Genomic DNA, 17,918 nt, shown 5'->3' with positions numbered 1-17,918 from the left:
AAACTGCAGTCCTCACAGGCTGAACAAAGACAACTTCCTCTTGCTTTCAGAAGACTGCATGTGCAGAGCAAGCAATGGTGCTATTTGCGAGCATCATGATTTGATTTTACTTGAAGGCCTGGTCTGTATAAAGCAAAAGAAGCAAAATCAGTTACTCATCAAGTTTTATTTTAAGTGATAGAATGTATCAGTATTAGAAGTAATGACGTTTCCTTGCAACCACCTGATACCAAAGTGAGTATTTTAGATGCCTGCAGCGTAACAGAAACAATACTCATGCAAATATTTTATCTTCTTACTGAAGCCTTAAGAGCCTTGGTACTGCGCCAGACAGCTCAAGCACAAGAGCTGGTTTTTCAATAGAACTCCTTGATATTTAACAGTGAGGGAATTGTACATTGATTAATGTTCATCATAAATGCCATCCTTTCTCTTCCCATTCCCAACTGATCTACATCTCTATTAACAAAGGAAGCAGATTTAGAAGACGTTGTCAGAAACACTACAGACCTCAAATTGCCAATGAACAATTAATGACATGTGAATGTTTTCCTCTAATCTCATATCTGCTTTCCTTCCCAAAAGGATATTTATTTAAATTTATTTATTTTTATTCATTTTAAATATTAAGACCATGGAAGTTGTCCATGACAAAGGCAGTTAGCTATCTGCCTTCTCATTACAGACTTGAAATTTAGGGGATTAGGGTGTTTTTAATTACAAGTGGGGTGTGGTGCTTTTTTTTTTCCCCTTCCCCTAAAATCATGACAGAAATGCAGAACGAAAAGGCAAATCATCACACATCAAGTGCCACACTGGAATCTTTCTAGAGTATGAGAAACACATGTTCTAAAAATATCCCCTGAAAGCATGAGCCAGAATACTGCTGTGATAGAAGAGAAAAGCAGTGCTGCATTTCCTTCCATACCTACCAGGCCTCTTTCCACTACTTGTTTCTCTACAAAACTTGGTAGCAGGATGTGGCTGAAACCCCCCTCACCTCTCCCCAACATAAACAGTGAGCTCTAGAAGAAAGAGCTGGTCACCATCCACGTTCTTTTGTTTTGATTTCTCTTTGGAAACAAGACTTACTGTGCTCAGTTAAAACCAGGGGTCAGTCAATTAGCATTACATGAATTTTAGCAGAGATGATGAAGAGCAAGGCTTGGACACCCTAGTTGTAGTACCTATATCCTCAAGGTAAGAGTCACTGCAGGACAGAAAACTCCCTGCCATGCCAGCTTATACTAAGAGCAGCAGGGACTTCTGAGGCAGGTTCAAGAAGACCAGAGCAGATAGTTGCAGGGGTAGATTGCACACAGAGATTTTGTTTTGAAGGCCCACTGTGAAGAATTTATTTCAACCCTTGAGGCACCACGATTCAAACCTCTTTCCAATATTTTATTTTATTAATGGCTGGAGATGGCACTAAAAAAAAAGAGGAGCCAAACACAAAGATTTACAGAAACAGTGGCTAGAATAAACTGGGACTGAATTAGGACCAGACTCACTAAGGAGTTTCTGAAGTTTAAGGCCACAAATGAAGAGTGTATGCATACTGAGCCTCCTGTGAACACTTACACACAAAAAGCAGGCTGAAGTAAAGTGTTACTGTATTTTCTTAACAGGTTAAACCTCACATTTGAGTAGTACTCATAAGAGATCAGAATCAGAGCTTTCAGCAAATTTTAAAATAGGCATCATGGTACCATGGGATTTCTAGGGTTTTGTGATTTATTTTTAAGGAATACTTACAAGTTCTGCGAGGGTGAGTCAGCAGCAGGAATGCACAGATACTTCATTCCCTGTGTAAAGAAGCAAAAAGGCACAAGAAGAACAGATTCAAGTTAAACACATTTATCTAGCACTGCACAAGTCCTGCTCTAAACTGGTGGAATATTAATAATTTTGAGGAAGCAACACCATCATTCAGACAAGCAGAGATCATCTCTACACAGTCAGAATTTAAAACACTTGCTCTCACATCTTCTTTGTTGCTAAGACACCAGCACATAGCTTAGTCATGCTTCTCCCAAGGCTCAATAGTGAGCTTTTAAAAAAAGGAGCATATTTACTAAAAAGATCTAAACTTCTTTCCGAAAACATAATGGATATTCTATTTTCTCTAGAAATATTCTATAATCTGTTTCTCTAGAAATATCCAATATTTCCAGGAAAATGAAGTTGCAGCTTCTCCTGCCTTTCCCTTTCTTTGAACAGATGTGACAACCTGAAATTGTGATATGCAGTTTATTTTGATCTCATACAATCGTTTTTCTTTACCCAGTTGATAAAACAAACAAAATGTATTTCAAAGAACTGTATTTGTGGTACGGATTTTGGGTTTTTGTTTTTGGAAACCTTCAAGAAGGGCAACCATAAAAATCGTACTTTTCTTCCACAAAGTTAGCCTTTCTTTCTTAGTCAGCTATCATAATAAGTTACAAGATTGATTAGGGAAATTAGATAACCACTTCTGATGCATTAAAAATGTTACTGGATATATTTAAAACAACATATCTATAATCATACGCTACTGCTTTGCATTGTCAACGCACATTTCAACTGTCATTTTATTTTCAAAGACTGCTCTGCTCCTATGACTGTTAAGAAACAGAACACTTCTGAAAGCACATTTAGCTGACTTCTCAAATAGGACTTCCAAGAATACAACTTGCAGCTCAGACACACAGAAACTAAATCATTCACTGGAACTTTTCTGAATTATCTCAGATGCCAAGTTATGAATTCTTCAGATGCACTTGTAAAGATAAGAATTCAAGCAAAAGGGTCACTTGAAATGCACCTTATTTTATCTTTTTGACAATGCACACCCCTGAAATAATCCTGCATGTTCAATACCACACATGGAAAGTCACACATTTACGTACAAGAGATCCTTTGCCAATAAGGTGGAACACAATCTGCACCTACCAGGCATTTTATTTGCCAGCTTGGGGAAGGAGAGGAGTTTTCACTGCTCAAGTGTGAGGCTACCTGAGGCAGCATCATCTATAACCCCTTTGCTGGCTCAGAAGCCCCTCTTTATCTCCCCTACACACACTTTGTTTCTTCACTTGCCATCTCACACCAAAGAGCAAGCCCTTTTATAAGAGATCCTGACCCCAGCACCATGACACACCTCTGCAAGGTGTACAAACTTCACCACTATGTCAGAAAGATTGTGGGAAGCAAGGAGGGCTCCACAGCCAAACGCTGATCCAAAACAGCTTGTGCAGACACAGTCATTTAGAAAGACAATGTAGCAGTAATACTGATATTGCTGAGCCAAGGATAATTAATTATATTGCCAGATTAATTATGATAATAAGCACTTGTATGACACATCTGAGAGGTTTATCTTGGACACTAGTATCATTTCAAGTGAGTCACTCCAGTAAAATGAGGGCCTGTGACCCAAAAGTAAATTTACATGCTATTCTTTCCCCATCACCTCTAGCAACTCCATACCATTGAAAAATTGAAAATTGAGGGCAGGAGATGGGTTAGCTCTGGAGTGCCGTACATGCCAGAAGGTTCGCTCCTCCAGCACACACTGACGCAAGTTGTTCCACAGATTTCAGAAGCTATGGCACATGCTGAGTGCTTTTCACAGGCTGAGTGCAGAGGGGCTTTCAGATCGTGTTCACTCTAAAAGCAGAAGTAGCACCAGCACAAATTTAAGACCTGCAATGTTCTTTTTTTTGTCATGGCTGGTTAGTTCCAACTACTGCAAGCAAGCATGAAACCGGCCTATGAGAGACCACACATGGTCCTGAATGGCTCATCCAAAGCCTGATCCTGGACACCTTCAGCACAGAACGTCCAGTGAAGCCCACAGCACACTTTTCACTACTGCACTTGCAAATCAGCCTGTTAGCTTAATATATTAATAAATCTTCTCAGAAAGGAGATGGTCAAAGTTACTGGAATTTGGTATTTTGACTGATGCATATCACCTGTGTTTTTGGAAGGCTGTGGTGATGGACTCCTCCCTGTGAGGAAATAATCACACACTCAACTCAGAAATAGTTAGAGGTGGGATTTCAAAAGTACTGTGCAGTGACCTAACCCATCTCCCACAAAAATCAACAGTGAAACTCTCAGCAACTTCGAACCAAACACAGTTTGGCCAGAGTTGGTAACTCCTGAGGATCCCACCCTACCATCTAGTTTTGCTTCTCTTGGTTGAAACAATAATTATAATAATAGGATCAAATATAATTCATCATAATTGGATACCTGAAATACAACAGCACCACCACAAAATTGTATGAGGCAGGTATTCATACAGGAGACTCAGGAAGATACTTAATTGCTGAACCCCGCTGTTTGTGACTCTTTTTGAAAAAAAAACTACCCAGGATCACAATATTTGTATATCTGTGCCCCAAGACACTACTGTCTTTCCTGTGCACATACCCTGCAGGTACCATCGAAGAACTGTCCCAAAGGGACCTTTCAAAGCAGAACAGTTTATGCCAAGCAAACAAATAGCTACGTACAACATTTAATATAGGGTACTAGCATGCAAGAAAGACAGAAACATTACTATTTTCTTATCTAGCAGTTTGTTCGCCATTCTCAAACTGCAAAGCATAAAATGTTAGGTGGCAACAATCATTGGGACAGTGACTAAAACAGAGTAAGCTAAATCAAAAGACTATTATAGCCAGCCTCTTGTGAAAATTTCAACAGGCTCCAAATTGGTCCCTAGTCAGCACTTTCATTAAATAAACCTGAATCCAGTTGCAGATGCAATATCCCAGATTGAACCAAAATTGCATATTAATAAAGACGGAAAGACAAATGTAAATTTTATGTCAACCATATGGAACTCTTTATTTAATTCTTTTTAAATTAACGATACTTTGTTCCCTAAGAATGACAATTCTGTAAAATTATTCAGTGAAGGAAGGACAGAACAACTCAAAACAGGTACTGTACCACTTCACCTACACACACTAAATTACGTGCTACAGAGCAGCTACTCATTTCAAAACATGGTATTTATTCAAAACAAAGGGAAAAGCTTGCAAAGCATAAAAACTGATGGAAAGAGAAACACTATTTAAAATCCTATATGAAGTAATACATCCCCTTTATTTATTGAATATTCTTCCATATATATTGTTATTCAAACATTTCTTCAGCTGACAGCTATGTCAGTCATGCTTTATCTCTCCAAACACGTTTTTCCTCAGAGTACCCAATTAAAAAATAATTGATCCAGCCTTTTTATTTACACATTATGTATATTATTAGGCAATAAAACATCCCAAACATATGGCATGTGTATAGACCCGAGATCCTAGGGCAATGACATGCTGAACACAGCATTTTTCTGCTCATCTCAATTCACTACTACTTTGCACTTGTTACTTTGAAATCACTGCTCACTTTCCTTTCTCCATCAATCACCTTTACCACCAAACACCCCTACCTTCCACCATACACACCCACCCACCCCCCAAACCTTTTGCTTTTTAATTACATGCTGACCCTAACTGATGCCCACATCAAATAAAAGTGGTGCTTCCATTTCTTTTGGTGTATTTAACCTGTTAACATTGACCCAAAAAAATAAGTAAAATAAAATATAATTTACTTTTTTGTTCTCTGTTTCAGCAGAGTAACCACCAAAACTAGATTTCTGTCTCTCTTAAGCCCTGAAACTGAGTGCTGCAGTTAAACCGATACAGTGAGAGCTAACAAAACTAGAGCAAGTATTCAGATTTCAAGATTGTCAAAGTTGAAACAAGGGAGAGTTAAGTAAAATTTCTAAAATTCACTGTTATTTGTGAAACAACAACAACAACAACAACAACACTTGTGCAATTTAATCACAGATTCTGGAATTAATAAGTCAGTTCTGCTGCAGTGAATGTCAAGGCATTAAACCAGATTTGGGTGCATATATATATATATCTATATATCTGTAGAAGCTTTACACTACAGTCAATAAAGTATTCATGGAATTGCTGTCAATATTCAAATTTCTAACTATTTTAGAGGTTGAGCTACTAAGGTTGGAACAGTTATGTCACATTTGGAAAAGTCAGTACAGAATAAGACTTTCCCAATATCACTAGCTTGTAAAAAAGATAATCAAGTCTTTGTTACTAAATCCATTCAGTGCTCAGGAACATAACAGTCCAGTATAAGGAAATCTCTGTTTCTATTCTACTTCAATAGAATCTTATTTTAAAAACTCCGACTTCATTTTAACTAAACTTGTAAAAACTGGCATTTGGGGGTTTTTGGTAGAACTTGTAGAATTTTGCAGTAGCAAAATGACATATCTCTAAGTGCCAAATGTCAGCTAATGGGTCAATGACTGAAAACAGGACCTTTGCAGAGCACACACAAATTCAATTGTACAATACCAAGAATTATTTTGGCTCCGAGCAGGATAAGGTGCAAAAAGTACTGTGAGACAAATGCAGTGCCTACATGGGTGGCTGCTCCTCCGCAAAGATCAAAGATACTCTGAAGTCATTGAGAATGATAATCAGTTTGATTACACCCTAAATGATATTAACATATGTTTTATATGTGAAAGGAAACCATCCAGTGACTTTTACATAGAGTGAGCACTCACAAAACAGCATGCATGAGAATAAGAAGGACTAAAAATGCTACCCATTACTTCATGTTTAGCGGGTTTTCCAAGTAATGTTTTTACAGACATTTTTCAGAACATTGTCTCCGCCACTGCTGTACGTACATTTCCGAGGTTCTAGTTAGCACTGGAAGCCTGAATCTAGAGTATCAGATGTTAAAAGGTGAGGAGAGGGGGAAAGAACCTCAAATTACAAAATTTCTGCTCTCCAAGGGCAGGGAGTGGCGGGAAGGGTCCATAAAAAAAATTTTAAAAGAGCAGTATTGTATTTCTGGCATTAAACTTCTCTATTTAAATTTATGTAAAGATACCATCAACGATTTCCAAGAAATTTTTTTTTAACATAGAACCCTAAACTTATATTTCTGAACCAAGATGCAAATAGAAAAACCTCCAGCACCTGGCAACTTCTTTCAGGTTAGTCAAAAACCATGTGTTAATTTGAGTCGTCACATCAACAGATGAGGACAGGAGGACTTATTTTTGTTTAGGGGCATTTCAGCAAAAAAGCTAAAGTGGGAAACAGCCGGCACAAAGCTTCCTCAAGCCAAACCAACGAGAGTTTATAAAGGGTTTTGTCCAGTAATGCATCGAACTGAACCTGCTAAACTGAAAACCGTTCAACCGTTTGTTTGTCCTTTCAGTTACTTTCTGTAGCAATCACCATTAGTGCTGATTTTATTAATGACTCATAGAAAATGCATTTGTGTTTCAGCCAAGGACAACCACTAATTTACCTTAGCAAACAACACAGGGTTTGGCTTTGAAAAATATTATAAATGAAATTGCAATTACATTAACAATATGAACAGCAGCAAGTGGGATGCTCCTGCAATAGAATTCTTACATTTGATTTGTGCTATCAGGAATAATACAACGTCAGAGTTTTTTACAACGCTGGCTCGTAGTTTTCTTAGGAACTAGTCTCAGTGACACTTCTGAAAAGCTCCTTAAGGCTGGAATGTGCCAGTCACAAATATAAAGTGCCCTGTTAAAACCCTCCTTCCCCATCTCAATTAAAGAAGCAAATGTTGAAAAGTTAAGGATTTTATTTTAATTGCATAGACCTGCAGTTATTATTTTTAATTCTAACCCTGAATTCTAACTCTAACCTGTCTCATATGAAGGAATGCAGAGTGGGAGAAAACACTAATGAGTTTGTATTAAATTGTGGTTTATCTCCTTTAGGACACACCAAGAGTATTTAGAGGACTTCAGCTGAGAGGAAGCACTTTGTTAGTCTGCCTTGACTACATGACTTATTCAAGCTCCCAGGCACGTCAGGGCATATCTGAGCACTACCAATCAACACTTGATCCCTGAACCCTTAAGGGAGTCTCTGAGTACTAAAATAAAACTATATATCCCAACCACCTCTTTCTTTAAGGGAATGCTGGAACATGACAACTACACCTCTGGAATACACTCACGCTACTTTTTACAAGAGCACATAGTGACAGGACAAAGAGCAATGGCTTCAATCTGAAAGAGGGCAACTTTAGATTCGATATTAGAAATAAATTCTTTACTGTGAGCATGATGAGACACTGCAACAGGATACCCAGAGAAGTTGTGGATTCGCCATCCCTGGAAATGTTTACAGCCAGGTTGGATGGTCTAGTAGAAGGTGTTCCTGCCCATCCATGGCAGGGGAGTCAGAACTAGATGATTTTTAAGGTTCCTTTCAACCCAAAACATTCTATGATTCCGTGATTAGAAGCATGGGTTAACACACTCCACATCATCTCCTCTGCAGAGGCAGGTCAGAGCACTTGTCCTGTTCTGGTTAACACCGTAACCAAGCAATTAGACACACCAGACATCTACCGGTCTAAACATCTCTCATGCGAACAGCTCACCACTGAAAGCTCCAAACAGTCCTCATCCTCTCTTCCCTGCCACCTGTCACGACAGGAACGTGCTTCCCTTGACACAGCTCGCATGTGATGAGCAAGTCAAACTGTGAACTAATTAGTGCATTACCACAGCAGTCCTGCAAGGGGTATCCCGTCATGAAGGCCTGGCCTGACACACTTTAAAAGCTGCTTTGTCAAAGTCTGTTGGTGGCTTCTTAGTGGGCTACCAGGGTAATATTTGAAAAATTAGTCAGAGCTCCCAACTTCACAAGCAGAATCAATGCCAGACACGGCATTACTTCAAACTAGAATCGTCTGGTGCTGCTACACCTGAAAGAAAAATGGTAGCTGTTTTGCTCAGCATTTTCTTCTGAAACGTCTCATGCGGGGAAACTCTTACCGTGAAAAGACAGTGAAACATCACTGAGGAAAGTTAAGGTTTTTTGTTACAAGTGCTCGTACACTTTCTCTTGAAGTTAGCACAATGGCTGAAAACCAACAGCTTCTAACACTGGCGATACACAAGTTTACTGCTATGGATAGAAATGCAACAGTCCAACATGACTAAATTATTAATTTGTAGAGCTGGTCTTTGTACAACAGCGACAACCTTGCTATGTGATATTAGAAACTCTGATTTTGAAGGCTATCTTGCCTTCTCCCTCTTTAACAGTTCCTGTAAGCGTTTGGGTTGGGTATCAATGACAACAGAGCCTGTGCAGAGAACATGTTGCCCAGCCATGCCCAGCAGGGACTTCACTTGTCGTGTCACCAAGATGCAATTTTCATATATGAAAGGCCTCCTACAGTTCAAGACTTCTGCATGCTATCCAGATCCAGTATTGCAATACAGTTTCAACAGATTAGCTGTTTTCACTTCTGAGCAGCATCCATCCAGAATAAACATATGTTGTTGTTTCATGTTTTGTTTAAAAAAAAAAATTACAGCTGATTGGTTTCCCAGTATTTCCCTTTTTAGTTATTTCATGTTAAGCTGTGATATGCTTTTGAGTCCAGAGAAATGGTTTCTGGACTACTATCTGTGTGAGGATAGTCCTCAGATAGTGAGGGATGAACAGATCAAGGGCAGCCCTGCTGAGAAGGACTTGGGGATGCTGGTGGATAAGAAGCTCAGCATGTCCCAGCGACATTTGCTTGCAGCCCAGAAAGTCAACAGCATCCTGGGCTGCATCCAAAGCAGCATGGGCAGCAGGGAGAAGGAGAGGATTCTGGCCCTCTGCTCTGCTCTGGTGAGACCCCACCTGCAGTGCTGCATCCAGCTCTGGGGCCCCAGCACAGGAAGGACGTGGACCTGCTGGAGTGAGTCCAGAGGAGGGCTAAGATGTTTAATGGGATGGAGCACCTCTCCTAGAATAAAAGGCTAAGAGAATTGGGACATTCAGCCTGGTGAAGAGAAGGCTTTGGGGTATCCTAATGGTGGCCTTCCAGTCCATGAAGGGAGCCTACAAGAAAAATGGAGAGGGACTTTTTACAAGAGCATGTAGTGATAGGACAAGGGAAAATTACTTCAAACTGAAAGAGAGCAGGTTTAGATTAGATATTAGGAAGAACTTCTTTACTGTGAGGGTGAGACGCTGGAACAGGTTGCCCAGAGAAGCTGCGTACGCCCCATCCCTGGAAGTGTTCATGGCCAGGCTGGATGGGGCCCTGAGCAACCTGCTGTAGTGGAAGGTGTCCCTATCCACAGCAGGGGGTTGGAATGATATGGTCTCTAAAGTCCCTTTTAACCCAAGCCATTCTAGGAATCTATGACCGCAGAACAAAGTACTAAAGCAGCTTTCAGCACTTCCAAAGTTATCAGCTGGGGAAATTGGGGGCACAACACAGGATTTTTTTCTTTTATTTTTAGCACAGGGTAATTCCTGTATTACACACACAAAAAATATTAAGTCAATCCAGAAAGTGCAGCCATGGGAGAAAGAAGTTTCCCCAAACTTGTGATAGAAGGAAAGAATTAGAAAACTTAAAGGAGGTAAGATTGTAAACCTCATCACATTAAGTGCTAACAGCAGATATTGTAGGTTTCTATAATCAAAACCTAAATAGCTGCAAAAATACTATCCACAAACTGTGCTAACCAGATTACTTGCATTGTGCCAGAGCTGCCAGTTCATTTCTTCTAAAATAGCTGAATTTGCTTTCCTTTTCTAAAAAAAGTACACATGTATAGTCTAAAGATCATGGGTAAACACGGAAGATTATCAAGCTCAGCTAAACACCACATTAAGATTTACATTCAGCCAGGCTTGAAAAATATGAAGCAAGATTCCAGATCTTATTGCAAGCTGGTATGAATCCATTATCTATACCAGGTCTTCAGGCTATGACCATTTGATCTTATAAACATTTCTCAGTTTTTGATAGATGTTCAGTCATCTAGCTCTTCACTTTCTTCCAAAGGTCTGGATTTACCAGCCAGTTGTACACTTTGTTTTTAATTCATAATCTTGATTCAGCACTTCCTCTTGTGATTTCCCCAGCTGCAAGCTTCTCATCCTTAATACCTTATAAAACAGGTAAATCACAGCATTCAGCAGTGATAAATCTGGTGCAGAGAAGTTATACATCTTCCCCATAGCACCCGTATTTTTCTACAACTTCTATTCCTCCCACTCACACTTACTGGTTCTGTTCCAGTTACAGCACCTTTTCATTGCCTGTATTCTATTAATCCATTTGACTGTTTACTCTGGGAGTACGAAAGATTGTTCTAAAAGATCATCATACAGCTTTTTAACTCTGTTGCTCCCTTTTAGTTCAGCTTCTTAGATACCGAGTCTTTGAAACCCTATTTCTACTTGGGTAAAAAAAATTAGAATTTGAAAGGAAAAAAAAAAATCTAAAATTCCTTATAAGACAACCTGGCTGAGAAGTTCTTTATTTCCAAAGACACAGTACATTTATGTTGTACTGGCTGCATAAGCAAACAGACTGGACAAAAAAGATCATAGAATCATAAAATGTGCCAAGTTGGAAAGGACCCATCAGGATCATCCAGGCCAACTCCCAGACCTGCACAGGACATCCCAAGGGTCACACAATGTACCTGAGAGCATTGTCCAAATGGTTCTTGAACTCTGTCAGGCTTGGTGCTGTGACCACTTCCCTGGAGATCCTGTTCCAGTGCCACAACCACTCTCCAGGTGAAAAATTTTTTCATGGTAACCAACCTAAACCTCGAGTCAGTTCCATGCTGTTTCCTCAAGTCCTGTCACTGGTCATGAGAGTGAAGAGATCAGTACTTGCACCTCCACTTCCCCTTGTGAGGATGTTGAAGATCACAATGAGGTCTCCCCTCAGTCTCCTCTTCAGGCTGAACAGACCAAGCGACCTCAGTCGCTCCTCATACGGCTTTGCCTCCAGTCCCCTCACCACCCTCATGGCCTTCCTTTGGACACTCTCCAATAGCTCAATGTCTTTTTTATACTGTGGTGCTCAAAACTGCAGACAGTAGTTCAGTCAGCAATCAGCTTTTCTCTGTCCCCCCAACCCTCCACCCACCTACCATATCAACACTTATTTAGGTAGTCAAATTCAAGAAAAGAGAGGGGAAAACCACTGCTGTGGAGACAGCATGTACCAGATTAAGATGATATTGTTAATGGCATCAGAATACAAAGAAAAATGATAACTGTCCTCTTAGGGTGCTCTGGTTAACTCTACCGAATGAGGGGGGAAAAAATCAACATCTTGAAAATAAAAACCAAACAAATATTCTGTAGCCACAGAAAACAAAGAAAGAAAACTGATGTATACAGACACAGAACACATGCAAAAAGCTACTCTTAATGCAGTTTCTCATTAACAGAGTGAACAACAGAAAGCTGCTGTGGCAGGGACAGTACAGGCATACCCACATAAACTCTTGCTGATTTAAGATCTACATTACTGTGATCGTTATGATGTCTACCAGATGAGTGTGGCATACAAAGCTTCCTGTGACACAGCAGGAGTCAGTCTGACAATGATAATGCTTTAAATAAATTAATGCCAAAGGACTCCACAACTACAGGTGACTGGTAATTGGATTCATACATTTCCTAGATCAAACCTCTGGTGCAGGTCAAGAGTAGCAGTGAAATTACTGGTAACTGACAAATGTGTGGTGGACTGAGAAAGAAGCTGCTGGTTTCGGTCCATTTCCTGACTGATGGACAGGTGTCTGCAATGCTCACAACAGTCACCACAACTGGCACCTCCAAGTGTCTCAGACAGACTGAGGACAGTGAAACACTCTGGCTCTAAAATGCAAAGCTCAAAGACCGCTATAACCCAGCCTTACCTGAATGAACTTCCACACAAAAATGAAGCAGATGAGAAAACCCATCTTTACCTCTGGAACTATATTCCAGCAATTACTAAGCCTCACAGCCAAAGTCTTGCTTACTTCCAGTCTGAATCTGTGACACATCATTTGCCAGCCACAATGACGTGCAGTCCTGATGTGGACTTTCCACATGGGGACCCACAGAATACCTATCCATCCCTGCCCCTCTTTGGGGATGACACCTCTGGGACAGGGTCTGAGCACCTGTTTGACAAGAAGAACTCAGTACCCCTCCCTCCCCCAGGACTCATGCTGTTCTCTCTCCTGCATTGCAAACAACAACCCCTGCCCAAGGCAGCATAGGAAGCATTCTTCTTTTTACCAGTATTTAAGTCTGTGATTGTGGGTAGGAATGATGAGAAGACTAAGGATGCTTGTGAGTTCAACTGCTTAGACACGACTGTCCACCACAGCCTACACTTTCCAGAATGGGACGCAGCTGTTTTCAAGCTGCTGCACAATTCACATCAACAATCTATCTGGTTTGGGCCCACGTTCATCTCCATATAACCACACCCAGAACAGGGTTAAACACCTGGAAAATCCAGAGACTAACACCCCAATGGACCTGCAACTAGATTCTTCTGGCAAGATTAATAAGATTTACCTTTACATACTTTGAGAAACCAGAACAAAAACTGTTGCCATCTGCAAATGTGCCGAGGGTGTACTCGATCCCTCTGTGTCACTGATGAAGATATTAAACAGCACTGCTTCTGATACAGAGCCCTGAGGGGCACCACTCATGACTGGTTTCCATCTGGACATTGAGCCATTGACCCTCTGGATGTGACCATAAAACCAATTCCTCATCCACCAGACAGTCCAGCCATGACATTCATCTCTCCATTTTAGAGGAGGATGTTGGGGGGGTACCATGTCAAAGGCCTTACGGGAGTCCAGATAGATGACAACCTGTTGGATGGATCCTACAGGTCACTGCCAGACACGCTATTATCTAAAGCACACTTGGAGATACGTTTTCTCATCTACCTTTCAGTGTCTCATATCCTAAATAGAGATTTTAAAACCTAAACTAATTGAGAAACAGAATAGAAAAAGCAGGTGGCAAGAAACCTAATTATTCTCCTCTGTTTATGGCTTTTGTGTGGACTTATAAAACATCTGTGAGTGTCCCATGGGCAGCCATCCAAAGTGCTCTGGAGGAGCCAACTTGATTCACCAAGGCTACTGCCCCTGTGCATCTGTGGAAGCACACATGGTGCTGCTGGACACTGCTCTTACTCATTACATCTGAAATAACAAACCTGGTTCCATACGGCACGCACACCTTTCTCTTGCACATGCTACCTGCTACCCAGAGGGTTTTCTGTGAGATAGATACTTGTATCACAGGAGCTATAAACATGCATCTTTAAACTATAAAATTCTCACCACAGTGGTTAAGATCCTGTTTAACAACGCACTTAAGGCAACAGCCTTAGAAGGCTCTCTAAATATATTTCAAAAATGGTTTTATTAGAGGAAAAATTTCCTTGAAACAGTTTATACAAAAAGAACTAAAGGGCAACATGGCAAGATAGTTCAGGCCAGATTTTGGCAAATTTCTTCCAGTGTAAATCACTTGAAGTGTTACAAACAATTCTGTGTCTTGCACTTATGCAAGCTGGCCATGTCTAAAGGCATAAGAAGTCTCAGAATCCAACTGATTTTATACCTGCTTTTTCCTGTTATTCCAGCTTGAAAGTACTCATGACTTCCTAAGGCCAAACTTTGATAATGAGCCACCCATAAATCAGACATCCACAAGAGTTTGTAAATGATGATAATGTCTAAAACCAAATTTCTATAAGAAAACTTTTTTGTAAGTATAGGCACATGTAACCTAAACCGATATAATACTTCATTGTGAAACTCTTCAATCATTTTCTAATAGCTTACCAACTTATGAGGAACTGAAGCAACCTATACTCAAAACCTGCAGTATGTAAGTCACACAGCAAAGCACACTTTTAAAAAGGTACTGTGACCATTTCAAACAACCACGTAAAAACAGTCTGTAACATCACAGAGAGGGGCAATGCCTTGAGCTATTACAGTACAAAATAGTTTTACAATCTGTAGCAAGTTAGTGTTCACTGCATAGACTGATGTTTGTTTCTATTTTTTCAGTATTGCATTCTTGACTATGAATGACCAAGTCAGATTGGGCAGTTTCATTCTCTAACCCACCAGCACTGGATACACAATCGGTACTTCTAATGCACCACTTTAAGGGCTGTATTCAGAAGTATTACTGCATCAAAACAGTCATTACTGAAACTTCAAAATCGGACAAGCAAGATGTGGGTAATTTGTGACCTCTGAGAGCTAAAGTACACATCCATGTTCTTTGTTCCATGGACAGCCAGAAAAGGCCAAATTCTCTTTGATAACATGCTACTAAAAGACTACCGGCTTTTCAATGTCTAAAAACACTTACCTTCCTTAGTGTGCACAGAAAGCTTTGTCTAATTAATTATTTGTAGCATTTCCTACAGGTTCCTACATCTCCTACAGGACTAGGGAATACTGGAGATAAAATACTGCTAGCAAAAGACAAAGGCAACTACTGCAGAAGCAAAGGCAGCTTTTTACAGGTAATCAGCATACACATGAAACAGGGAATCTCAGGGAAAAATATTCCCTTATCACTGCAATTGCATGTTTAGCAGTCTGAATAACATTAGATGAATTTCTAAACACAAAAGTTATCCCTTTCCACGAGTGAAATCTGGGCAGAAAGGTGATGAGGGATACACATAGGGAAAGCATTCCTATTTGATTTCAGTGGACATGAGAACAATCCCCAAGCACAATGTAGACGTACAAGCTGTAGACAAACCCACCTACAACATGGCATAGACATAAATAACAAAGGAAGTAACAAAACCTAACAGAAGTTTTCTAGGCTCTCGTTCCGAAACAGAAGCATTCAGTCGCAAACAATCACCACAGTAAGACCATGATGGATAAAGTAATCAAAATTAGCTCAGCTCCAAACAAATGGAATTTGAAATCCTTACACTACTTTAGGAACTGGGGGGAAGTTTTAAAGGAACTATACTGCATGCACAGAAAATTGAAGGCACAGTTGGAAGCAGGGGTGATTAAAGCAAGTCCATCCTCAACCAGCCACTGCTTGTTCCCGTGCCACTGTAACTTTTGAGACACTGCTGTGAACCAGACTGGGAACAGATCTGGGTAAACATAATCCTTCATGTCTTTCGTGGTAGTAACTAGAGGAAGAAATGGTGACCTGGTTATATTTAAACCACAAAAGCTCCCAGTTCTATTTACCATGCAGCCTCACAAACAGATGCACCGCCACAAGCAAGGAGGTGGTGTGTGGGCTGCCAAAACTACCCCACCACCACCACCAGATGCACTGGCCTGAGGCTGCAGCTGATCTGTACCATAATCAGTCTTCCTAATTTTCTAATCATGATAAAACAAGACAAAATTCCATTCATTTTAAAGACCAGCACCCTAGAAGCAACATGACATCTCCTTTACTCAGCACAAATGTTTATCTCTTCAACTAAGAGCACTCTTGAAATTCAGTCTGTTTCAGACTTAGCAAGCATCAGGCACAACACAAGTCAAATGGACAGCATAACAAAGTCAACAGCTAAAGCTCTGCTTCAGTACATTTACAAATTTAAGGTCAACCTGGAGTTCACCATTACCTTGATACTGGGGTTGATTGTGACTACTGGGGACACCTCTTGTTTGGCTTACCTATTGACTTGCCTGGGAGAAGTGGAAATTCTGTAGTTTAAGGACTGAAATCACTGGAGACACTTTGCATGAAGAAAAAGAAAAGCAGAGATTCCCAGCAGCATATGAGGGCTAACATCAACAACTGCCTTACCCCCAGTTTTGCCATATTTCATGAGAAGAGGAATGCAGGGAAGGAACAAACAAATTTTACAGGACAATAGTTCCTGACATAAATCAAATAGCAGGATTTTAAGATGTAGCAAAGCCCAGACAGACTCCCCTCCAAGGTAAGCTGGTGTAAAGAAGAAAGCATAGCATTCCAACAAAGGAGACCTGTATCCTGTTCCCAGCTCTTTCCCTGCTCAAGATAACAGCAAATACAAGTCTTCAGATTAGTTTCCCTTCAGTAAAATGGGGAATAATACTTTATATTGAAGTGTTGGAGACTACAGATGCCCTGCTATATTAGATGTATTATATGAGGATCACCGGTTCCTCCCACATTCCAAGCCTAAATAAGGCTATTTCACATGGAAAAGGACTTATGGGCAAACCTATCTGCCATAAAGACTCAAGGAAGGGGCCCAAGTACAAAGAAGGGCAAGTACTGGCGAAGGAATGTTGTTTTTGTGATGCTTAAACTCCACACAGAAGGAAACTTACCTTTACTATTAAATTAATAACATAATCCCATTATTGTGTTACACAGATTGACACTGTAGTTCTCTTCCTTTGTCAGTTAGATTTCTTCTTGTTATAACAGCAGCACCAACAAAACCTGTGGCTGGATCCCAAAACTACAGCTTTCAAGAAAATCAGTCTCAGAATGCCCATCACACAGAACAAGAAATTAACCCCAAGATGACTGTAACAGTCAACTGCAAAGTAAGGATTTACTGTGGAGTCCTCCACAACTCTTACCTCAAGCATAGGGCGGGCACTGTCATGTATGGAAAGAATGTGCGTAATGTTATTCTTACTCAATTGCTCTACATCTCGGGCATCTGTGATAGAGGGAAAAAAGGAAGATAAGTTTTTTTAATTTCTTGAAATAGCATTTCCATTGTTCACGTTGAAAAGTTGCTTATCATTGACACATTTCTTTTTGAAGCTCATAAAGTCAGGCAAAACCCCAGATGCAGCTGTTCTAGAACACCGTCATCAGAGCGGGTAACGGGAAGACACACTTCTAACTCCAAAACAAATTATATACTATATAAAGACCAAGCTTAAGTGACTCAGGAATGTGTTCTCAAGTCAGAAGTTTCATGTATTTGCATCTGAAATAGAAGTCTGTGCATGCCTGTGTGCAGGTGATGGCCAAATGAACATGCACTCAGAGCTGTACAAGAAATATCTGACCTCTCTA

General features: G+C 40.2%; 1 protein-coding gene across 2 annotated transcripts in view; it reads right to left on the bottom strand.

Moving 5' to 3' along the window:
- Positions 1-17,918, bottom strand: part of DUSP22 (dual specificity phosphatase 22) — a 43,525-nt gene that overhangs the window by 12,008 nt on the left and 13,599 nt on the right. For both annotated transcript variants that reach the window (XM_048310239.1, XM_048310234.1), the window contains exons 3-4: positions 17,471-17,553; positions 1,756-1,805 (exon numbers count right to left, since the gene is read on the bottom strand). In XM_048310239.1, the coding sequence (XP_048166196.1) occupies positions 1,756-1,805; positions 17,471-17,553 (133 nt within the window). The remainder of the gene's footprint in view (positions 1-1,755; positions 1,806-17,470; positions 17,554-17,918) is intronic.

The sequence above is a fragment of the Corvus hawaiiensis genome, chromosome 1 (genome assembly GCF_020740725.1).
Source record: "Corvus hawaiiensis isolate bCorHaw1 chromosome 1, bCorHaw1.pri.cur, whole genome shotgun sequence".
Lineage (NCBI taxonomy): Eukaryota > Metazoa > Chordata > Aves > Passeriformes > Corvidae > Corvus > Corvus hawaiiensis.
Note: the sequence above shows the minus strand (reverse complement) of the source record. Positions and strands in the feature narration are given on the sequence as shown.